Genomic DNA, 24,235 nt, shown 5'->3' with positions numbered 1-24,235 from the left:
ATTTGAAATGAACATTTGGATGCACATAAGAAGACACGTCTCCTACTGTAGAATTGGCTACTTTATTTGTGCAAAGTTTCACACATCTTCTTTGGAACATAAAAAAAAAGAAAAAAAGACTATGACGTTGAAAACGGTGACAACCACAGCAAGAACACAAAGAGAAACATAAAAAACCCTTTGGTGTTAAAACTGTAACAATGTAGAATTATAACTTAACAAAAATAAACAGTTATTCACATATCCCCACTCAAAACTAACAAACTCATAAATATATATTTCAAAAATTTTAAAACACTTAAAATCAAAGTTTTATTACCAGTGTTTATAGACTTAAGTTATAAAATGTCCTCTGCAAAATTCCAATAAAAAGGCTGATTGTCCTTTGTTTCCTCAAGTGCATGAAATGTGTTTAAAAAGCCATCGTCCATGATGTTTGTCAATGGAAAACTGCACAGAGGCCCATTGTGTGACTTAGCGAATCAGTGCTGTCATTCAGATGAAGTTGTGGCATGATTGGTCATCTCTGCACCAGCTGTGATGACTGATGAAGCTGATTTGACAGATTGCGTTAGGTCCGCGTAGACAATTGCCAGCAGCGCTGACAAGAAAACTGCATCATGATGTGTTCAGGATGTTCAGACACGCATACACACACACTCAAAGACTAACTAGTTTAGCAAACGTGATGTGATGCATAAAATCCTCCATAGGGTTAACTATCCCCTGAGGCCTGGCCTGTGCTATCAATACGAGTCTTGTTTTGGAAATCTTCAGGCACCAGTAAACATCCCAACAGCCTCCGCTCAGTCGTGGTACACTGTACTTTCTTCATCATCACCCCAGTGCACAGATCGTTTCTTCAGAGGGCTGATGGGCGGTAGCACCATCCACCCCGGGTCTCAGGGGCTAGACGGGGGGCTGTCCGTTATGCCGGAGCCCTGTGTAGGGCCACAGCAGCTGCTGGATGGTCATCCAGGAGTCCCCGGTCCCCACAGGGGCTGCATCTACCACTGGCTGCATCACCAGGCTGGCCAGCAGCGCCAGGAGAGCTGCAGGTGAACCATGGATATTTACCACAACATAGAATAAGAGGCAAACGGAAGTTTGTTCAAGCTTTAATCAGTATAGTTTGTTTCTACTGTTGCTAAATCCAAGTAGATGACATAGACTGTATAATAAAGATGGATGGCATGACAGCTCTCGGGTCAAAAGTGTTAATTTTTATTTTAAGTTTGGTTTAATTAGTCATTTGATGCTATAAAAAGGGGTTTCACATCATGATTGACTGCTAGGTGTGCCAGTCTGCCAGTCTGCGTGCTCACGATCAATGGTGCTGCTTGCGATTGGTCAGATAGGTGTATGGGCGGGAACAAAATGGCGACAAATTACTACTGCACAGACTCTTAATCCAAATGAAGTCACCAGTGCAAGATGGCAGCGGCCGTATCCGGGGTATTTTGGCTTTGTTTTTGTACAGTTGGAGGAAGTGGAGATGTGTTGTTCATCTTTATATACAGTCTATAATCTGGGTCTTCAGGGGGGAGTCCTCAGAGTTACTGCAGGGGGGCTGCCATTAGCTAAAATTGATATGCTATTGAAAGATATTGGCCAATAAGCTGTAATGCACCTAGCAATGCTACAACTGCTATTGATTTAGGAGCTACAGGCAAGCGCAAAGAAAAAAATATTCAACAAATTATATCAAGTACGCCTCAGTTTTATACAATAAATATAGTAGTGGGTCCTTGGCCTGAAAAACACTGAAGACCACTGGTCTATAAGCAAAGAATCACCCTAAAATAAGTACTATAGAGAAACTAGGTGTACCTGCTAGCACCACCACCATCGCCAACCAAAGCCAGAGACCCCTGCCGCCTCTGGCTACTGCTGCTGCTGCGGCCGCCCTGGAGGAGGTCAGACTGTTGGAAAAAGACTGGGCCATTCCTGGGTCTGTGGACGTAGGGCTGGAGGAAGGGCTCGGGCTGGAGGGGGGGGGGCAACCAAAGAGAATAAAATGTTACCACATGATGGATAGAAAATAAGGCATGAGAGATCTTAAAAAATGATCCAATATCAAGCAAGAGATTGAGTAAGTTACCAAAAATGACTCACAGGAAAGAGAATAAAATCACAGAAATTGTATGTCATTTGTGGTAACTAATGCAATGAGTGGCAGGCAGTGAATTAGCTGCAGCTTGATGCAATCTAGAGTTGGCTTTGATGAAGTGCGTTTTTACCACCTGTCTCAAACGGTTTCAAAGATGCAAAACCATTCACAACAACAGTGTAATGAAAAAGCTGTCAGCAGCAGTTAATAGCGGTTGGCATGGAGGTGGATTTGAGCATCGACTGGTGAGGAAAAGGCAGCCGTCAATTTTGGCCTGGAGTCTATCAGCAGTAGGAGTGCCGCTTCAAATCACTTAACAGTCATTAAGAGAGTCAGTGTGAGGTTCTAAGTGGCTTTTGATTGGCACTCCTACTTGATAAACACAGGCCTTTTGCGTGCATTTTTTTTTTTTAATTTTTTGGGATAGGGATAGAGTCCAGAAGCACTTCCACTTTGGACTCTCCTCCCTACACACTTACAGCATTACAAACAGCTCATCCTGACTCCTGAGCAATGTGGAGGGAGGAAAAGAGGAAAGGACAGTTCAGAAAAACACATGATCTGTTTGCACAAATTACTCAGTTGCCCCACAAAAATAAAGAAAATGGTCCAAGTGTAGCAGCACATTAAATCATCAAGGTGGCTGAACATGTTAGTAAATCACACACACAAGACCAAGGCGAGTAAAGATGAATTAGTTGTCTTTGTTAGCTGCAAATCAAGAGCTTGAGATCCATGCATGAAACACAAATCACAAAGCTTATGTCACACCGACATACACTGATCTCAAGACAGTGTACAGCAAGTAAAATTGTTCATTTCTGTTCCCTTCCAGTGAAAACATTGTTAACATGATTAAAAGCCGCTGAGCCCCTGCAGCAAAGAGGAAGCTAGTCCAGCACAGACCCATATAATGAAAGAGCTTCATCACTTAGGAGGTTCCATACTCATGTTACACATAAGTGTTAATCTCATATTAAATGAGACATCATTTTCTTCTTGCTACTACAAGTTACAGAAAAATAATTGAGCCTGTATGTAGGAAATCCTTGACATTGAAGTCTCCAGAGAACAAAACTTTCTGTTTGCAGCTACTGGAACCTTAGTGGAGCTAAATGATGAAGTCTTCCACTATGTAGCTAGCCTCTTAGCTTTTCTTGCAGAAAGTGGTGCTGCAGTAGGCTAGAGGTGGGTGTTTGGTTGGACTAACGTCTTGAGGGGCAGAATGAGGGAGGTGAGTTTGCTGCCCAGCTCACTGAGACTGGACCTCCTCCTCTCTGCCACCGGCTCCTCCTTCTGCTCGTCCTCCGACTGGCAGTCGGTGTTGTCGTACGCCGTCCTGTGGGCACGCGTGGGTCAGGCATTCACAAACACACTGTTCAGTTGCACATTCAAATACAGGTACTGTATGTGCACATGCACACATGCACATGTCATGCATATGCAGCCAACAGATGCTCTCCTGCTGAACACAAAGATATATTTAGAGACCCCTGCAATATAACAATGCATGCCCAGCAACTCAACATACATGCTCCAATATGATATCACCACAAAGCAGTTTCACAACCTTTCAGATATTTGGAGAGCATTTAAAGAAATTTTGACTTAGCTAGTTAAATAGAACAAATTCTACTGTCCTCATCCAAACATTTGAAAGCAACATGATGCCAATAAAAACAAAAAAGAAAGAAACAAGTCAACCCAGCCTCTTTACTTTTTATGAATGCACAAAGAAAAAAAAGGTGGTGGCTTTGGAAAATGTCAAAAAATGATGTTGGCCTCTGATAAACACTTTCCCATGCAAGGAGGGACCAGATGCATGAAAGATGGCTGCTGTGTGGTAGGACGTCATCATCACTGATTTTTGTTTCAAAGGATAACATGTTGTTTGAGTTTGTTCGAGCAGTCTACGCTTCACCCTCTCAGTTAGAGATATTAGCAACTAAAATATTCTCTTTCAAACTTTCAGATTTGTTATTTAATTGTACTTAATCTTTTCCTCATATTAGTGCTGCATTACACTGCTTTTAACTTCCACACAACACCCATTGCAAAGTGATTTGGAGAGATGTAAACTTGACCACAACAAAACTGGATGGACTGAACGGTCCCAGTGTTCTTCAATGTCACACCGATGGTAATGATGTCACACCAGAAAGCTGCCATCTTTATGCATCTGGGGCCCACTGTGAAAATACTTGTGCGACGCAGCCAGCGTGGTTCCCCTCTTCTTGGCAGATGCTGGAATGTAGTCCCCAAATGAAAATGACCTACTGCGCAAGTGTCAACACCTTAGTTAGCATGTCACTAGCTTAGGTAGCTAGCAATAAAGGATTAGGTTAAAGGTTCAGTGCGTAGGATTTGGTCTTTTCATAAAACTGGGCTGTCAGTGCAGTAGAAAGATACAAATACTTTGAAATTGTTGTTACATGATCAGAGAAAGCAGGCATTCACTTTTGCTCAAGAGTGCACTGCCACCGCCACACTGGACCAATAAACGCTCCTGCTGGTGGGTGCCGTTGTGCAAACTTGTCCATTTGAAACAATGGCGGTCGGCTGGCAACAAACTATTATGTGTTACAGTATGGCGCCCACTTACTGTTTCAAAAACTCTCACTATTACTACAGCTAAACAGTGCACTAAAATACGTTTCTGAAAACATTTTAGGCGAGAAATAGGCAACACAGTAACATAACCTTGATTTATATTTGATTTTTGGTCTGAGAGTGAGAGAGGGGCAGCTTTGGGTCTTGATCTGCTTCTATACTCTTTGAGTCTGGGGTGGCAAGCAATACGAAAAAGCAGAGGTGCAGCCTGTAGTTCAAGCAACAACTCGGGAAAGCCAGCGAACCTCTGCCAGATGACCCATTTTGCATCATCCGTGTCATCCAGCAGAGTTTCACTTTGAGGGGAGCTTGAGATCTTGGTAAGATGGGGGGAAGTTTACCACAGATTAGTGTTGCACGGTATACCGGTACTAAAATAGTACCGCGGTACTAGAGTATTCCAAACGGTACTATACTGCATTTGGAAAATACCGGTACTTTTTAAACTGATTCAATTCATTAATTTATTTAATTCATTTATGCACACAAACGCCTTCCTTGTTCCTACTGGAGCACAGATTGCGCAAGTGGTGTGTATGACAACACCTGTATCAACATTCGCAGCTGGCACACGTGAAAAAAGGCAAGAGAAAGTCTGCCTTGCAAAGGGAGACATCACGAGACAACACCAACTTGGTGAAACATTTGAGCTTCCAAACCATGATGTCTGTATCGAGGTACTTACCGAACCATGATTTTTTTTGGTACCGTTACACCCATACTATTTATTGTTCTAAAAGGTTTGTATCCAAAAGGACTTTTCCTAAGAAAAGTACCGAAAAGTATCAAAATTCATATTGGTATCGGTACCGAAACAAAGATTTTGGTATCGTGACAACACTACCACAGATCATTTAGAAACACTGCTTTAGTGTATAATCAACTGAAAATAAGAATTGTTGTGCTTTTGTTATCTTAGCATGAGCCATTAGGGAACAAGTCCTTATGTAGCCTACGGAGATTGCTGTGTTGCATCGCCATTTTTCTAACGTAGCCCAGAAAGGATTAACCAAACACTGGCTCTAGACGCGGTCGTTTGCGCTTCAGCCACCAGAGAAGCTGCTCTGCGACTTGAGCTTCCGAAAAACACTGATTTTTAAACAAGAAACTGCTTTTATTCTGTCACCAGGTTTGTTTGTTTTGGAGAAGAGGAGGCCAACACTGACAGAATTTTTACTGAGAGAAGATTAGCCTGGTTGCAATCTGCAAGTCTTATCGCTAGGTAGCAAGAAATCCCCCTAAATCCTACACACTGTTCCTTTACAGAGAGGCTTGGTTTAGGGTTATATCTCATTAGTTATAAGATGAGTCATGTCTTCATGTATTGCTGCATTTGACCTCATTTATTTACTCAAATGTCGTGTCGTAGCAATGGTCAAATAACTGTTGAGTTGTGTTGAAGCCCAAGTGTTGACACCTGCGCAGTTTGTTGGTCCTCGGTGAGTACATTCTAGCGTCTACCCTTCTTCTTGGCATGTCTTACCCCTTCATCATGAGAGAGGGCTCTTCAGTGTCAACCCAGGCCGCAGAGCTAACAAAGCGCTTTAGTGGGGGGCGCGCACCGCTCTTCCCTGCCACATTCCTGGAAACCATCGTTATCACAAAGGGGCATAACAACAACAACAACCCTCATGTCATGTTACAGCAAGCTTTGATGGCTTGAGAAGGAAAGCCAGTAGCTTCCTGCACACCAGAAACAGGCTGAGTAATTTACACAGTATCCCTTACTGTTAACCTAAGCACACCTCCCCTTCACATACAGACTACATTATGTTCATGTCACTCTACATATTACAATCCAGGCATTAACACACACGCAAATACAAATACCTACCATGGAGATCGCCTGGTCAGTCTCTCCGCTTCAGCGTCTGTGCAGTCTTGTGTTTTGGACTGTGGAGGGAAAATCAAACAATGTCAGTCATGATCCATTTTCCATCATACTAAAACGTGTTACATTTTGCATGCATTTAGCCTCACCATGGTTTGAGACTTCACACTGAATACAGAACATACAAATTGTAGCATTTAAAACAATGACAAAAACATAAGTTTTATTTACAGTTTAAAAAGTGGATATCTATTTACGGAGGCAGCAATCAATTTATTCCTGAAAATACACTGTGGACACTTTTGGGATGATTTTTTTTTTAACTTTCCATCGACCTTAGGGAGCAATCTGCACTCAGATTGCAGGAAGCTTTCTAGAGAAGCAAGCTTTGGATTGACTTTGCTGTGTTAAGAGTGTAAAAAGCCCACTGGCTGACTGTCTCAAAACCAAAGGGCATGCCACATGATCTGTTCTGATCTCTCTGGTTGGATAAAAGCGATGGCAGCATCGTCCTCACCATGTCAAAGTGCATGTTGCCTCCACCAGAGCGGGGGATTGCTGCTATGCTGACCCGCCGGGATGACGACTGTTTGGGGAGGAAAAGGAAAAAGAGGAGAAAACAAATCAAATACACAGATGAACTTTACAAACACACATAGCAAGAATCAGTCCTGAATAAGGAGATGAAGAGATCATATGTGACCTTAATGCCGCTGACCTTGTAGTACTGTGTGTTCTGCTTCTTGCCACGGAAGTCATCTGGAAAGAGGAAAAGTATAGTTACTTTAAACGTTGTTTGTGTGTGCCATCACTGAACATACATACAGTATACACACATGCATACAGTACAGTATGGGTGATATGGGTTTGTTACTATATTGAGCCATACACTGTTATATGGAGGTTCTACAATAATCACAGCTAAAGAAAATTATAAACCTGCATTCAAATATCCATCAGCTTTTTCTTTTCTTTGTTTAGTTCTAGAGAGAAATTTTAGTGTATTTGCTTATAGTTTCTTACTATTAGCACATCAAGTTTCAAGCTCAAGTTTTTCTAACCATGTAAACATGTCCATATGGTGTTTTTATACGCTACAAGACATAGGAGTAATTTCTATAAACAGATTCTGCATATGTAGGCGACGGGACAAGATTGCATTCTGGTTTCCGTTTGTAGACTGAGTGGTGCTGACCAATCACGTTTGAACAGCAGGTGAACAGTCTGTGTGGAGAGGCGGAACACATTGGCTGAAATACAGTCTCAGACCCCATCAGCTATGTCTGGTGACAAGTTATATTGTATTAGCTTTTTAATAATGTATCTACAAGGGGTAAAACAAGGGACATCAGAGGAGAAGCAGGTGTAGCCACCTATCAAGCAAGCTAATTTTTTACTTTCACTTCAACTTGTCAGCGCTGTCGATCAGGTACAAGATTTATCTAACATTAGCAACACATAATTAGCTTCTTGTTTATGTAGTCAAGCCAAAGGTTCATGTTATCTCCAAATGTTTACAAGCAGAGGTTTGTGTGGTTGATAAGCAGAGTCTAAGGTGGCAGAAGGGTGGTTGGGTATAGAGACTGGGACTCATTTGCATACTACTTCGTCTGTGCATTCTAAATTAGGCAAAGGTGTTGAGTTACGTCTACACCATTTTGAGACATGTAATTACACAAATGTGTAATTATTTTGAGTTTAAAATGCCAGAAGAGAAACTTTAAGATCGCAAGTCAAGATACTGAACATCAGAACAAAGAAGTACATAAGTGGTAAAATCAGTACTGGAATGGTAAAAGGTTTAGCTCTCTTCTAGTCTTAGACTCAAAGCACTTTACACTACAGGCACCATTCAACCCATTCACACACACTTTCCTACACTGGTGGCCAAGGCTACCATACAATGTTCCACCTGCTCATCAGATAATCATTCACGTACACTCACAGCAATTTGGGGTTTATTATCTTTCCCAAGGACACTTCGACATGTAGGGAATTGAAACCACCAACCTTCCAACTGGTAGACGACAGCTCTACCTCCTGAGCTACAGCCTACCCCAGTTTTACAAAGTAGTGGGGTCCAGAAGTGTGTTGCACCATTAATGTATGCAACTACTGTGTAACCATTCCCTACCTCTTTCAGTCTGTGATCCAAACGACCTCTCGTTCTGCATGAGCGCCTCTCTCAGCTCCAGCAGCTCAGCGTGCTCCTTGGTGTACATCCTCCTCAGATTCTCCACATGCTGGATCATCACCTCCACAGCCTTACCGATACGACTCTCCTGACATTCACACACACAAGGCTCCGTTAAATCATCAGAATCAAAATTAACATACAGTACACTTCGTGTTATTGTTGGCACGGGAATACAAACTCATAGATTCATCACACAGTGATGGCATACACATTATCTGTGACTTATCACTCACCTGGTGAATAGCTCCTAGCATCTCCGAGCGACTGGACACCCTGGTCATGGACTGGATGAGGATGTCCAGGTTCTTCTGGAGCCTCTGGATGATCTCCATGGACTGGTTGTCGTCTTCACACAGAGGAGTCAGAGCCTTGGAGAAGAGAAGACAGGAGAGAAAAGACACAAAGAGTTAACCATCACCTTATTCACTTTCATTTACAGGATAATTAATTGATCCCTATTGATGCAGGGCAGATTTTTGTATCTATACAAGAGGAAAGCTGCAGAACAAGATGCAAAATCCATTTTATCTACTATATTGTGATTCAGATTCATGCAGCTCATGCAATTTTGACCGGTGATGGAGCTAAACTTTAGCCAGTGCTCCATCGGAAAGCTCAACAGTTACACACATACTGTATGTACACTGACCTGCAGTAAGCCCTGGCAGCTGGACACCTCCCTGCGGACGTTCTCCTCAGCCAGGTCACGTGACCTCTCCTCCAGCCGCAGTCTCTTTTCCAGGGTGAACATGTCGCACTTAAAGCCCAGCGCCAGACGCTGGAACTCTGCCTGAAAACACGAAAAAGACACTTGGCACTTACTGCTGGACACGCATACGGTATTTGGCTTTATATCCTGCCTGTAAGCAGACACGCTGACCATCTCTAAAGTTTCCTTGTTTGATAACCATAAGAGTTTCCTCTGTCACAGACAGCGTTACTGTGCAGGTTGAAAAGCTACACCACATAAACAATGAAACTCCTGCACTTCCCTGTTGAAAACCCCACACTTCAGGAGAATCCTATCAGTGCATGATCACAATGATATATTTACATTCCATGTGCGTGGTTATAACAATAACTTTTTTTATAAAGTGCTTTTCCAAAGAAATTACAAAGTGCTTTACATACAATTAGTTTTTAAAAGTGACTTGGAGGACAATGTGTTAGCTTTCCTGATCTGCTCTTGCAGGTCATTCCACAACTGAGGGGCCCGAACACGTTCAGTTTTAAGGTTTGACTGAGGAAGTGTCAGAAATGACCCACCCAGGAGGTTGCTAACAAGTGGCTAAATGAGACTAGAGAACACTATCGCTGACCACAGCTTTACAGCGTCATTGTAGTGGTGATGAGAAGTCATGCAACTGTGGTGTAGTTTGTTTATAGCCTAACGTCAGCTTTTTACTTCTGGCGATTGCATTTACACTTAAAAAAATCACAAAGGTGGTGTTAATTTGTGAAGATATTCTTGCTGAAAAAATGTGTCATAAATTCTTGTTTGGTACTGATGTTATTTTCTGCAATAATCCAAAATCCAATGGAAAAATCCCACAGGCTTTTTGTCGAGGGAACTTCCAGGATGGCCTACAGAAAAACATTACCCCAGCACCACTCTATACATTTCTGATGGATGCACAGTTAAGGCTGTGTTTTCAGAATGAAAATTAATACATTAAGACAACTAACAAAAAGTTACGAAGATCCAGATGATGATCGAGACTGATTTGTGGCTTTCAAAATCTACTTTCAAACACACATAATCCCAAAGTGTCTTTTTGATACCACAAATGCTTAAAAAGTGTCTGCAAGATCTAATGGTACACATACCTCAATCTCCTTGTCATTAGGTGACAGGCTGCAGATAAAGAGAGGACAATGAGGACAATGTGACAAGTCTTATTACATGCACACATGGATGTTTATGGATTTAAGTGTTCAGGTGCTTGCTCACCTGTTCCTGTCCTCTTGGACAGGACTGGTGGTGTCTGAGATCAGTGACATCTCAGCTAGAAAGGGAAGTAAGATTCATTTATGAATCATGGCAAAACAAATACCTGGTCAAATGGTGCAATCACCATCTAGATTTTAAAAGAGTAAATGTAAAAGCACTCATTTAAAAATGGAATTAAATTTGTTATCAAAAGACAAGTGGTGAATATTATAAATAATATTTAGTACATAACAGTGTGCAATGAGTATATCACACATACATTCCTTCTCAGTGGCCACGCTGGTCTCACTTTGGTCCTCCTGAACCTTGTGCTCCTCAATGGCCTCCATGCTGCGGGACAGCTCCTGCAGGGTCCGGACAAACATTACTGCCTCCTTCTGCTCAAACTCCCCCTCCTTATCTCCTTTTAACTCCGATCTCTCCATGCTCACATCGCCCTCAACATCCATATTGCTCCCTTTACTCGCTCCCTCCCTACCCTCCTTTCTCCTTCAACGGTTTTTACATAATAAAGGTGAAACGTGAAGATTCAAAGCAGCTGGCAGTGTCGTTGGCTCTTGATTCTGAATGATCTGATCCTGAGTGGAGCTAAAGTGAAAACATGCACTCTTCCTTCCTCTCTCTCTTTCATACACACACACACACACACACACACACACACACACACACAGCTGGAAAGACGGCATTTCTCTTCAGGTCACATGAAGTTACTGATGGCACAATCTCATCACTGACAACAAAAGAAATGTTATCTTGATGACGCCAGCTCCGTTCAACATGATCCTGGTGTTTTATCAGATCTACTCTGAGGCTGTTTTAAGCTAAGCTAGAGCGAAGAAGATAATAAAAAAGAAGAGATTAAAAAAAACCAAAATCATAAACAGAAACGATGCATCAAAAGGTGAATATAAAACTGAACAATGACTAACTTGTGCATCTGTAAATCTTTTTAATGCATTAGGATGGCTCTCTTTACTCACAATAACTGAAAATAATATTGTTTGTATGACATACATCCTGCTACAAACTCTATTCTGAACTCAATTAAGGGTCTGGTAGTAGATATAACAATTGTTATGATAAAAACAAAACGTGGCATTCAATTTGATTGCTACCTTAGATAAAAATAAAAACAGGTAACATGCAAAAACTACAATATAATGACCCTGATATGCACAAAAAAAGGTGATCAACTTCAACAGTAGTCAAGCAAATTACTATTATTATGATGAATTAATAATCCAACAGTCAATTTAGAAGAAAGTGGAAGCAGAAAAACTTACCAGCTCCCTCTTATTTTTGCCACTGAGAGGGAGGGAGTCCTTTTTGGCTGCACTGTCCACAGATTGGCCGGGGTCAGAAGTCACGCTGCCCATGCCGCCCCCCGATTGGCTGCCATGTGTGATGGACGATCCTGACGGAGGAGAGCTGCTGTCGGAGAAAGTGGTCGCTCCGCTGCTGGTGAGCCGGTCGGCCCCTGGATGGAGGAGTTGGTGTGTGGGTGGTCAAAGTTGCACGTAGATGTAAGAAGGCGTAAACAAACGGTTAGCTTACACACAAGTCTGAGTTTGTCTTCCTACCTTCCATGCTGGCGGCTACTGTTGGCACCTCGGCTGCACTGTCCTGCACGCTCTCCTCCTCTTCGACCAACACAGGTAGCAGACACGTGCTGGAACACACACACAGTGAACCTTTATACAATACTAAAGCATATGCAAAAAAAATAATCTAAACCTTAATGTTTCTCTATAAAAATACAGTTAGACGTTAAGTTCTCTTTACCAAATCACTAAAATCTCTAGTTCCTGTTACAGTGAATCACTCACCTGTCCTCCGCTGCTGATCTGTCTGCCGACTGATCCCGGCTCACGCTCTGACATGGACAAAAGTAAAAAGCGAGAAGGAGGGAGTGGGTGAGAAAAGGACAGGTGGCCTTGCAGCACATTTTTCTGCTCCACATTACAAGAAACGGTCAATGATTAAAAGACACACACACGTCCACATACATGTAGCGTACCTGTCCCATGGCAGTTAAACGCTATCTAAGCTCTACAGTGAGTCGAAGAGAAAGATTGGACTGATCCCTTATATAATGTGTTGCTTCATGGAGAGCCCTGCAGCTCTGAGAGTGTGAGTGTGTGTTGCTGAGAGGGGTGCTCAGAGAACACGTTAACACTGGCAAAGTGCTAAGTAGTGGAGGCGGACTGCGTGCATACACAGTAGTGTGAACACACACGCACAATGGAGCAAGGTGAGCACTCAGAGCAAAGCAGCAGGATATTGTGTAATGAGTGTGCATAATATCCGTTCTGACACAGCTCAAAATAGTAGAGAGCTGCCTTACCTTTTCACCGAACACAAAATCTGAGACTTTGTGTCGTTTTACATTCAAACAAAGTGTGAAGCAAAAAGCTGGCTGCTGCTCTCCAACACATTGTTTAATTTGATTGTGTCTCCAATAGCTTTATACCATAAGTTGAAATCGTGCAATCCTCCATCCAAGAATACAGCGATAAACTTTGATTTTTATAACCGCACAATCATGTCTTAGGAAAACATCCTTGTTGTGTCACTGCGGACACCAAATCTTTGAATAAACTGAATAAACTATACTGAATGTAAGGTGTCATCAGCAGTGAAGGAATGTAACTAAGTACATTTACTCAAGTACTGTACTTAATTAACATGGACAGCAAACTAGCTCAACGACATGGTCAAACCCAAGTATGACGCTGAATATATTAAACTGTGTGTGTGGACCTTCAAATGGTGACTAAGGAGAAATCTGGACCCCGTGGCTGGACCAGTTGTGAACCACTGCGTTAGACCAATCATAATCATCTTGGGCAACACTGAGCTCAGGATGCAGCGACGGTGCTCTTGCAAAGTGTGTCAAGGCTGACACTGTTTTGGTGGAACATTTGCATGTAAGGAGGCGAGTACTGTCATTAAAATGGCCCGTAAAATAATACACTACAAAAACATTTAACAGTCTTATGTCATTGTGTGATTCAACTGTTAGTGATAAACAGGCATGATTTGATAATTGGTGCCCTAGAGGCTCTGGAGGAACTCTCTGGACCTCGTAAAACCACAGAAGATTTGCCGGGTGTATGTAGCTCTAGCAGAACATGTCACAGAAGCTCGTGTGGAAAGAAGTGGAAAGAATCGGTACATTAGTGAGGTCAGTGTCACTGGTGCATGCCGCTGCCAGAGTTAAAAGATATGCTTAATCAACTCTGACCGGCCATGTCACAAAATGGATCAACACTGGACACAAGAGTCCTGTGAGATGAAGTCTGGGCTTTTTTAAGGTGTGTTCACAAGTCGTTTTATTTGTTGCAGATCTTAACAACAATTCACTGAAACGACAAAGCAGGCAGCATACCATTTCCAGGTTTGCCTCACCGTCCACCTTGTCCAAGCTTGACCAAATCTAACTTCAGAACCCATCATTGTTCCTCATACAGCATCATTCACTTTGTGCAGGTTACAACACCGGTACATTCGAGTCTATAAAATCATCTCAGGTAAATTTCCAACTTACCTGAGCCAGAAGTTTTTATCTTTGCAAAGCAGTCATAATCTTATGTCACATGAATGGCTTCAGTTTAAAGTGCCTGACACCAGCACAGAGGCTGGAAAAACAAGTCTGTTCTACTACGATCCCTGGTCCTGGAATGACCTGCAGGCCAAGCTCAAACTCGAAACCCTTCTCTTTAAACGATTTTTAAACTTAGAATAAAGGAAGTGGTCATGGTGAGTTGCAGCTGCTTAATTTAACCCACAGATTATAGATTAAATATTACTGCCTTCTTAATGCACTCTATTAAGTATTGTATTTTGACATACTTATTGTCGCTGTTGTGTTGTGCTATAAGTTTTTATGCTACTTGAACAAATGTGAGTTTATACCACCTTATGTTGAATAATTTGAAAATCCAAGTATTAACTGACATAATGCTGTGATAAATAATAATTCCTTTTGTCTAGACTGTGTTCCCCAACACAAATATGGGGAGAAGTCCTATTGAAAATATCTGCCATTTACAAGTAAAACTACTATTTGAATATATCCAAATGATTTCAAAAACTCACCTCCTTCTCTCTGCAGGAGGACTGCAACCAGATTCTTAAATTATATTCAAAAAAGCCTCGATTTGGTTGAAAACCTCTCTTGACCAAGCATGTATGAGTTTAACACTACATCTTATTGATGTACAGTGTCTTAGCCTGCCTTTCTTGGCCTCCCATCTCTACGCAGGGAGGCAGTCCAGCAGCCACCAGCAGGTAGCAGACTAAATAAACCAAGCTGATCAATCTCCCAGCAGAATGCAAACCAGACTGTGGTGAACCAGCATCACAACACAACTTGGCTCCAACATGAAAACACCGCAAGACCATCCACAAAAGGCTGGACATAATGACCATGAAGCAATCTTACTGTATGGAGCACGCATCAAAGCAGCTCATTGTAAACACTAATTGGTCCAGAGAGACAGAGGAGACAGTGATGATCCACTGTGTCCACGCTTTGTTAACACGCTTCTGAACATCACTGTCATCCTTTTGATAAATGCTTCTGCAGGTGGTAATCACATTTGGTGAGGTTAATATCATTTATCAAGCAAAAATTCCACACACTTGTAGTTTCAGCTTCTCAAATATAAACTGTGTGATGTCATATTAACTCCAATAATGTTGTCATGATACTGGGAATTCTAACTTTGACATAATGCCTTGAAAAATATCAATTTTCAATACCATTATCTGGCATGAATTGACAAAACTAACAAGGCTAACATATCAGAACAACGACTTTTCTTTTCTTTGTTAATAGCATAGAACAGCCAAATGATGTAGTAATGTAGTAAAAATTAATACTTTCACACCTTTTCCGCCAACATGAAGCTGGCTCTGTTCTGGTTCCTGCACCTAATTTTAAACCGTTCAGAGCATTTCAACCACAAATCACTTGGTTCAGAACTCGAATATTTGGTTCTTAGCTGAAACCAAAAAATAGCAGGTTTTCCTTGACCTGAAGTGCATACCGTGACGATATCAGTGGGCATGTCACATTCTACAGGTCGAAGACAGAGGATGGAGAATGAAGAAGTCAAGTGAGAAATGATCAGAAAAAAAGGGCATGCAGCGGTCTCATTAATAGTTGCTCCATGCTTGTTTCCTTTTTTGTTAAAAAACAAAAACAAATATCAGTAATAACAAAACAAACGTTAATCCTACAGTTTGCGTCGGCCTCTGTTGATACATCCTTGATTACAATGTTTCTGCTCAAAAATGGTGGAAACGTGGGCGGGTTTGTTAGACAGCACCAAGGTTCCAAGAATCCTTAAATCCCTAACAGAACCAATTCAAGAACCGGAACAAATTTGCTGGAGAAGGGGTTTAAGAGACAGCAAAAAACACGCAGCTTGTATCGGTGTATCAGTACTGCAGAAAATGAGTATTGAAACCGTTTCAATATTCAGAGTCAATATGTAATAATAAATCAATATTGGACAACACAAAACTTGAATATCTTTTGTTTTTTGAAGTGTTAAACAAACTTGCATGCTAGGATACTGTGATTTCATTTAATTTTACAAGTAATCTTTCTGACATTTTAGTTCCGTTTAGTTTATATGGTTTTCAGATTAGCATTAGCATTGTGTGTGTGTATATATATATATATGTATATGTTTATATATGTGTTGCATTAAGTTTTTGTAGCAAAATGCCAATTTCAACATAACTTGTAAATTAACCAAAATATTCACTATTCATCCTATTTCAACCTTCTCTTAACTAATTTGTTGCTCTGAATCTGCTTTTTTTCTGTCTTTTGTGAACCACTACGTTCAGCTGTTAGGAAATCTGAAGCATTTTAACTTGATGATAATAATTACAGGATAATAAAAAACACTTGGACACCTCAGTAAGCCATATCAAGTATTTAGTACTTGCCTGCTTTGGCAACAGAGATCAAGAAAGTCAATAACCCATCCTCCTTGAGCAGTCAGCAGAAAGATGGCTGCCTGATACTCTGATATTTCCCTTAATTTGATATCTTTCCCCTCCTCCTTGCCCACGACGAGGACTCCTTCTCAGGCTTTCTGAAGGAAAGCCATCCCTCGCCCTGCCTACTGAACCCCCCATCCTGGCTTCACAACACACCTCCTCTCACCCAGCTAGGAAACACATGAAGCTTCAGAAAGAAAAAGGGTCAAAAAGAGGAAGGGGAAGCAACGGGGAGCTGGTGCTGAAGAAAATAGAGGAAGTTGTATTCCCTTCTGCATTAAAACACTTCCTCTCCGCTACTAACCTTAGTGCGGCTCATGGCTCCTGTGCTCGAGTCAGCCTCGCCTTCCTTCTCTTCTGCTCCCCTGTGGTCCTCACTGGTTGGCTGGCTGCTGACCACAAGTGAAAGGTCAAAGGTCAGTTTTCAAGCACTATCCATTCTTATTCTTAATTCATACATTAGACACACTTTCTGTCTGTACAAAGAGACACAACTGTTACAGTAAGAGAGATAAGAAACAGCCTTCGTCTCTCTGTAGGTGGACTGTGCCTATGCAAAGCATGGCTGAACAGATACTAATTATCCTACACGCTCCTCCCACAGCAGGGAAGACACTCATTTGATTAGCAAATGTGGACCAAGCCATAGGTAAATGATGAAACTCAGGAAAATGCTGACTACTGTGGCTATTGATGTTTCCTCTATTAACTTCAAATCTAGCAGGGATAATTCATTCTGCTATGAAAATGAATCAGGATGTGGGCTGAGGCTGTGAGGTTATGTCAGTTTCCTGTCTATGGCATCCTCAGTTTTGTGGCCCTCAGGTGGGATTTGCAAATCCAAAACACCAACAGAAGAGGTGTGTCTGAGGATAAAGCTTTTGATGTGATGAAGAGCATAAAGCTATCAAGGACACAAAAATAAAGCAGGTTGCTTTGCAACTTGTAGGCTCTTTATACTTGTCTACATCTCATTAGGTAATCTTGCTATCAAACAGCTGGTTCACCAGCTGGTGCTTTGTCTATGGTGAGGAAACGCCCAGTTCTTTTTTTGCCCTGCTTTAATGTATTCTTTGTTTTGGAAGATCCTGTTTTGTCAGACAGATATGATGTCAGATGTGTTACGGGAAATAAGACCTGTTGTGTCATCTTTGAAAACAAAAAACGAAAAAAAAAAACCACTGCCCCATGTATAGCGATCCCTCACGCACTCTCTTAGAGGAAATAAAAAGGTAACATATTTGTTCCATGGTTCAATCATCTATATTTTTACATTCATCTGAACTGACTGGAGGAAAAAAATTGTTGTGTTGTGACTTGTGTCCAGTCTATCAAATACACTAATTTGTGTATTCACCTCTCAGTCTGGATGATGGTCTCATCTGGTCCAGGTGACAAGCTGTCAAGAGGAACCATCTGGGCTGCTGTGGAAGGGGTGTTGCTAAGTGTGACCGTTTGGTCCTGCTCAGGTGAGTTGCTCAGATTTTGATCTGGACCACAGGAGGGAGAGTTCGCAGTCTCAGGAGTTTCTGCATCTGTGGAGATAAATCAGTGTTAATTATTATCAATAATTATGATGATTAATTCACTCCAAGATTACAGGTGTTTGGGTTATCAGCTGCTGTTACTCACTGTCATGATTTCCTACATTTTCCAGGGTGCAATTTGACAACACCAGAAAACATTAGCTCAGTGTCACTTGGATGTCAATGGTGAGGTGAGGATACCTGAATTTGTAGCTGGTGAAGAGCACCAATCTTATACAACTGCTTTAATCAGGAGCTGTATACTACTTACCCTGTACAGATAAAAATGATTGCTGTCATGGTTGTGATAACAGGTGATCGTCTTCAAATGCTTTATAAGATTGCTGTTGTAATTGACAACACTACTGCCACCCCTCAAACCTAAAGCCATGCATACTGTACACACTGCCTATTCACTTGTGGGACTTTCCAGTGTAAAATGTTGTCAAATTGCTGACATTTTTCTATCAGCTACTCTATTCACCGGATATTAATTCTTCTTTATGGCTCTAAAACAGCAGTTACCAGTGGCTGCACAGCACAACTCGCTGTGTCACCTACTGTTTTAGAGTGGCAAAGAACTGATTTCCAAGAAAACTGCCGTTTTATCCAGGTGTGAAACTACAGTACAGTTTATTAATAAATTATGTGGAATCCGATTATTGCATAGACTCCCATACTCGCCAATACCCGATCCAGCGTTTCAGACAGTATTAGAGGTATTTCTCATACTGGGATTGGTATCAGAAGAACTCCACATACATTAGTTTTAATATTTATATTATTATAATTTACATCATTGTTGCTCAAAGTGCGGCCCAATAGTGGTTCACAGAAACATTTTGTGCGGCTCCCAAACATGATATGAAATGCCTGCATTATATTATAATCATTTGCAGTCCATTTTTTTACTCTCACCTTCAATAACTTACATTTAATACACTACTAGGTGACTGCATCAAACTGTAACATAACATGCATCTGTCATGTTAAATGACCACTTGTGTAAAGCTACTGGTTGCATGGCAACTAGTAGCACCTCACGAGTGTCGCAGGAATGATGTCCTGTCATCAGTACTAGTACTGCAAGTTAGCATTTTAAATAGACAACTCACAAATGCACTTTTTCTTTGCAGCCCTCAATCATATGCTGGCTGATTGATTTCTATCAATATTATTTTTGTATTATTTAATGTCCTGGGAACACCTTTTTAACATTTGACAATCTAAAGGATCTACATTACTCCATGTAGTTTGTATAGAAAAGAAAATAAGCAGTAAACTGTTAACACAAAGGATAGCAATAATACAATTTGTTGTGCAGTAATGCAGTCACTAAGAAAATGCTTTTAAAAAAGCAGTCATGGAGCTCTGGATTCCCAAAATAGCAAAATAATTAAGTGATGTTCACACTGTGATATTTAACAGAGTCTGACCTTCATCTTGCAAGATTTGGTAAAGTCTTCTCTCCTCTAAACAAACAGCAAAGAAGTGAGTCAGGAAATGACTCACTTCTTTGGTTAAGTTGTAAATGCACACAGTTGCGCGACTAGCTGACAGTTGGTGGAGAAGAAAGTGAAACAGAAAGACAGTGTGTGAGCCACACAGAGAGTGAACTTCAGAGAGAGAGAGCGGGAGGGAGGCGGAGGTCTTACTGTTGTTCTCTGAGTGGGACAGATCAGGGAGAGCATCCGCCTCTGGGTGTGTAATGCTGACAGCCTGTGAGTGGGCGCTCAATGGCACTGCTGCCTCCTCCTGAAAACACACATACACACACAAAACGATAAATATTAAAAAAAAGGGAAGGGGTGAAAAGATCAAATAAGCAACACGCATTAAGCATGTACCAAACAGCAGGCCCACAGTCAGTCAATAGAAACAAATCTTTGTTGGATGAGAGGAAATTGCATAAGGAGTCAACTAAATCTAACAGCTGACAGACAGCACAAAGCATCTGCTCCATCAGTGATGGATTGCTGGAAGGACCCCCAATTACTGTCATCTTCATAGGAATTCAAAAGCAAACATCGCTTTCATACTGTCTGCGGCAACGATGAAGTGTTTAAATTAGTTTTTAAAACCTCGCAGGCATAAAATTAATTAAGCATTGAGGACTGCGAGTGTGAAGACACCGAGATCGTAGCTACATGATGGTATTGCATAGAAAATATTTGAATTATACTTTTCTTCAAATCCCTTCTTTTACTAATAGCAGCAAGTCTTTTCCCCCTTTACCTCAGTGTGACCAGAACATTTCATCACTGCTATTCTATATAAGGAAGCAGACAGCTTCAACACACTCACAGACTGCTGCCTGTGAGCAGAGGCTGTGAATAATGATAGGTGAAGAGCTATTTGGTAGGCAAATGGCAGCAAGAGGAAAAGAAAGAGAGTGCAGAAGCTTAGAGTGTGACATAAGCGAGGCAGAGTAAATATCACGTATAATGTAATAAATGACATTTACAGCATCTTAAGACTTCAGATATGTCTATCACAGGGACAGCAACAGGAACTGTTTAAAACCCTCTTTGTTGATGGTGTGTTCAAGGACATTCCTGTATCTGACATTTAAAACTGAAGACTGAAATTTAATAGGTGAAAACATCCTTGAACGCACTACCAGGAAGAATTTGCAAAAGTGTCATTATCATACAGGTTTAACCAAAAGTGTGATCAATGTGACTCAAATGTGAGGCAAACTAAATGTGCACTGGCATGAATTACCCATCTGCTGCAAGCTTCAAGGTAGTTTTTATACAGTAATGAAATTAATAAAAATCAGCAGCAGCCTAAAAGGTTTGTCTGTAATATTACCTTTAAAGAATTTGTTTTTAAAGCCCCTACAAGGAACTTTCATTTTGAGTTGATTTTGGCAACCTTGTGGACAAAAGCGGTGGTGTTTTGCTGGAATGAAGCCTACATTACCCATGAGCTGTAGCGCGTATTGTTGTAAAGACGCTTACCTGGCTCGCGCATGTGTTTGTTTTGGGGATGAATGAAACAACAAGACGGGAAAACTTTTCTCCTACCGGGGATCCTAGCTCACCTCTGCCGCGCCCCAGCTCCACCTCTCCGGCGTAAGCGCCGCCGCCGCTGAGGCAAACGCAGTGGTCGGCTGGTAAGGCTGAAGGCCTGTTTAGCAAGCACTTCCACGGCTTCTTGGACTGAGTATGGAGCGGTGCCTCGCCTCTTTATTTCTCGGCACTCGCTGGACCCTGTCGACGCCTGGCTGGTACCTGTCGTCGGCCCGGATGAGGTGTTCCAGCCCCGTGGCCCCTGCTCTCCTCGTCCCCGCTGGCGTGGGGTGAATCTGCGCAACCTGCGGCCTCTGTGTGTGGCTCTCCGGACAGCTAACGCCGTGGACCCGCCGGCTCCTGCCAGGATTGGGCTGGTAAATGCTAGATCGCTAGCGAACAAAACGTTTATCCTGAAGGATTTCGTGACTTCCCGAGGATTGGATTTTCTCTGTGTGACTGAGACGTGGCTGACTGTTGGTGAGTTCAGTGCTTTCACAGAACTTTTACCCGATGATTGCTGCTATTTTAACTCCCCGTGGACGTCGGGTCGAGGAGGAGGAATAGCGACTATTTATAAGAGTCACTATAAATGTAAGCAACTAGGTAAGACGAAGTGTGCTGTCTGAGTGCCGTAAATCGTTTCATCCTGGAAGCGACCTGGGGCGGACCCGGAGACAGTTTCCTAAAGGTATGGATATACACTATATAGAAATAGCTTATCTTCACACCGATGGTCTCATTTGCTGTTGTAGGTCACGCACAGACATCAGCAGAAACGAGAGACTTTTGCATTTCCAGTTAAAAGTTCCTTGTAGTGGCTTTAAATGGGTTAAAATATGCCACAATAGCCGAACACAGTGTCATTAAAAATAAATAGATTGCTCTCATCCCCACTGAAGCTGTCAAGCATAACTTTAAAAACCTCCTGCTTCCTTCCCACCACAGCAAAAGGAAGTACATGATTACATTCCCGAAAACAGCAGAGATTTGTACGCCAAATGAAACTTTTTTTTTTTTTTTTTTTTTAAATGCTTTAAACCAAGGTAAGCTGAGCACCAAATCTGTTTTAGTACCGTCATGCTTCGTCATGCTGACACACAGTTACATAACTGTCACACACCTGGCGGCTGCACAGTACAACTAGAGTCATCTATTGTTGGCCTCTGAGCAGGTGGAGCCTCAGTGTCCTGCTCAAAAGCACCTCAGCAGCAGTTGTTCAGGGTGGAAATAAACGACCCTTACCCTGTAACCTCAGTGTTGTAGCACTTGAGTCTGGCCTGAAGACCACTTTTCGGTCTCTGTCTCATCTCAGACTGGACTGCATTTTTACACTTCTCACTATTAGTCTTGTCTCGGTTTCAAAGGAAGAGGACTCAGGATTTTATTTCAAGACCACAACTGTGGGATATCACTAAACTGCCTGTGCAAAAAAAAAAGGAGTGTAAAATAAAGATGATTTCAGCTCCTTAGTTTCAGTATGTGTTTGCTCATAGGAAACAAAGGACAATTACAACACATAAAATTCACCTCTGTAATGCCTTTTGATTATTTTATTAAAATATTTCTAATGGTACACTTACACATACTAATACAGAGAAAAAATCTCAATAACGGAGATGAAGGAAGAGGAGTCTTCATTTGTTTTCTGTGGATGTTTTTATGGTGATGTCATGGCAGCCCTCAGAGTGAAAACATAACATTTCACAAAAGATTATGACATTTTACAAAACGTAACATTTCTTAAATGTTGCAGCGTTTGTGAAATGCACTAGTGTCGTGTTTTCTGAAATGTCATTGTGTTTTAACCCTCAGAGCCACTGTAGAGTGCGGTTCTTTCAGATCAGTTTGAGGGGTGCCATGTTCCACCCTGTTCCTTGGTCTTGATACGGTTTCAGTTTAGGTTGTCTTGACTACACCACTGTGTTACCTCTACAGGGCTGTTACTTAAACATTACACCTCCTCTGCAATGCATTTTACTCTCTTTACAGTGCAGCCCAGCTATTGTGCAAAGTGTCACACTCTAGTGGTTGAAATCCTTGACTCTCAACATTAGTGTTCCCTAAAGGCTATGACATAATGTCAGCCCATTTAAGACACTGGACAAAGCTTAAAAATCCCTGAGATTTCTTTTGATGCTGTTTTTAACTTTTAATATATGAGATACCAAACTCTTTGTTGAAATGAAAGGGAGTCTAATCCTACACAAGGACATTTTTTTTTTTCTTCATATTCCTGAAATCACTGCACTAAGCCACAGGCACATGGGTTCCCACAAGGTCAACACTGGTGTTATCCACTAACAATTATATGTGAGCCATTGCAAATTAATTTGGGCATGTGGTTTCCAGAGATTTAAAGATGTTAGGAAGTTACATTCAGTTGACTATATTGTTATAGTGTTAATGCCAGGCTAAAGATGAGAAGTTCCCTCCTTGAAACAGTTCTACAACTTCAGGTAGCAACATCCCACTCACTCATAATTGCTGAACTACTTTAGAGGTAAGTGTTATCACATTTGGGCAATTTTAAGAAAATATTGAGGAAAATGCAGGGTTAAAGGACAGTTCGCAAAGATCACACTCAGGCACAATAGCTCCCATGGCAGGAAAATGTCATAATTAGATTTACCTGCAAAGATTGACTGTTCACCTCCGGCTCTGACTCAGTGCAGGCTAGAGAGTCTGTAACAGAAACAGAGGAAGAAGGACAAATAAAATAAAAAAGCTGTTTATTAAAGAAAAAAAAATCCAATCGCTTGCCCAATTCATCTACAACGGTTAAAAGACATCCAAACGCACCCCACCTTTAACCATAAAAGGTCAGACTGTCTATTATGCAAGGCATGGAGCTGAGGGAGGGGCAGAGAGGTTAAAATACCATGCATGGCTAAGGTGGCATTAATGACCACATTCACACTCTTGTTTTCTTTCTCTCTGCCTGCCAGCCGCTCATGCAGGCCGAGGAATGGGGGATT

The 24,235-nt window shown here is 41.6% G+C and overlaps 1 protein-coding gene across 10 annotated transcripts in view; it reads right to left on the bottom strand.

The window, feature by feature from the left end:
* Positions 1-45: 45 nt before the first annotated feature.
* The window catches only part of lrmp (lymphoid-restricted membrane protein), a 79,642-nt gene continuing 55,452 nt past the window's right edge, over positions 46-24,235 (bottom strand). For 3 of the 10 annotated variants that reach the window (XM_050035805.1, XM_050035803.1, XM_050035809.1), the window contains 20 exons: positions 23,890-23,942; positions 19,899-19,998; positions 18,075-18,252; positions 17,022-17,109; positions 12,526-12,572; positions 12,280-12,368; positions 11,983-12,176; positions 10,959-11,043; positions 10,700-10,754; positions 10,576-10,603; positions 9,398-9,538; positions 8,982-9,116; positions 8,686-8,833; positions 7,255-7,310; positions 7,069-7,137; positions 6,555-6,613; positions 6,204-6,302; positions 3,321-3,449; positions 1,831-1,985; positions 46-1,052 (listed from right to left, as the gene is read on the bottom strand). In XM_050035805.1, the coding sequence (XP_049891762.1) occupies positions 910-1,052; positions 1,831-1,985; positions 3,321-3,449; positions 6,204-6,302; positions 6,555-6,613; positions 7,069-7,137; positions 7,255-7,310; positions 8,686-8,833; positions 8,982-9,116; positions 9,398-9,538; positions 10,576-10,603; positions 10,700-10,754; positions 10,959-11,043; positions 11,983-12,176; positions 12,280-12,368; positions 12,526-12,572; positions 17,022-17,109; positions 18,075-18,252; positions 19,899-19,998; positions 23,890-23,942 (2,051 nt within the window). In that variant the 3' untranslated portion in view covers positions 46-909. Of the gene's footprint in view, positions 1,053-1,830; positions 1,986-3,320; positions 3,573-6,203; positions 6,303-6,554; positions 6,614-7,068; positions 7,138-7,254; positions 7,311-8,685; positions 8,834-8,981; positions 9,117-9,397; positions 9,539-10,575; positions 10,604-10,699; positions 10,755-10,958; positions 11,044-11,982; positions 12,177-12,279; positions 12,369-12,525; positions 12,573-17,021; positions 17,110-18,074; positions 18,253-19,898; positions 19,999-23,889; positions 23,943-24,235 lie in introns of those variants that run through there. The other 7 variants (XM_050035807.1, XM_050035806.1, XM_050035808.1 and 4 more) reach the window with 7 other exon arrangements.

This window comes from Epinephelus moara, chromosome 23 (assembly GCF_006386435.1).
Source record: "Epinephelus moara isolate mb chromosome 23, YSFRI_EMoa_1.0, whole genome shotgun sequence".
Classification (NCBI taxonomy): domain Eukaryota; kingdom Metazoa; phylum Chordata; class Actinopteri; order Perciformes; family Serranidae; genus Epinephelus; species Epinephelus moara.
This window is presented reverse-complemented; position numbering and strand designations above follow the sequence as displayed.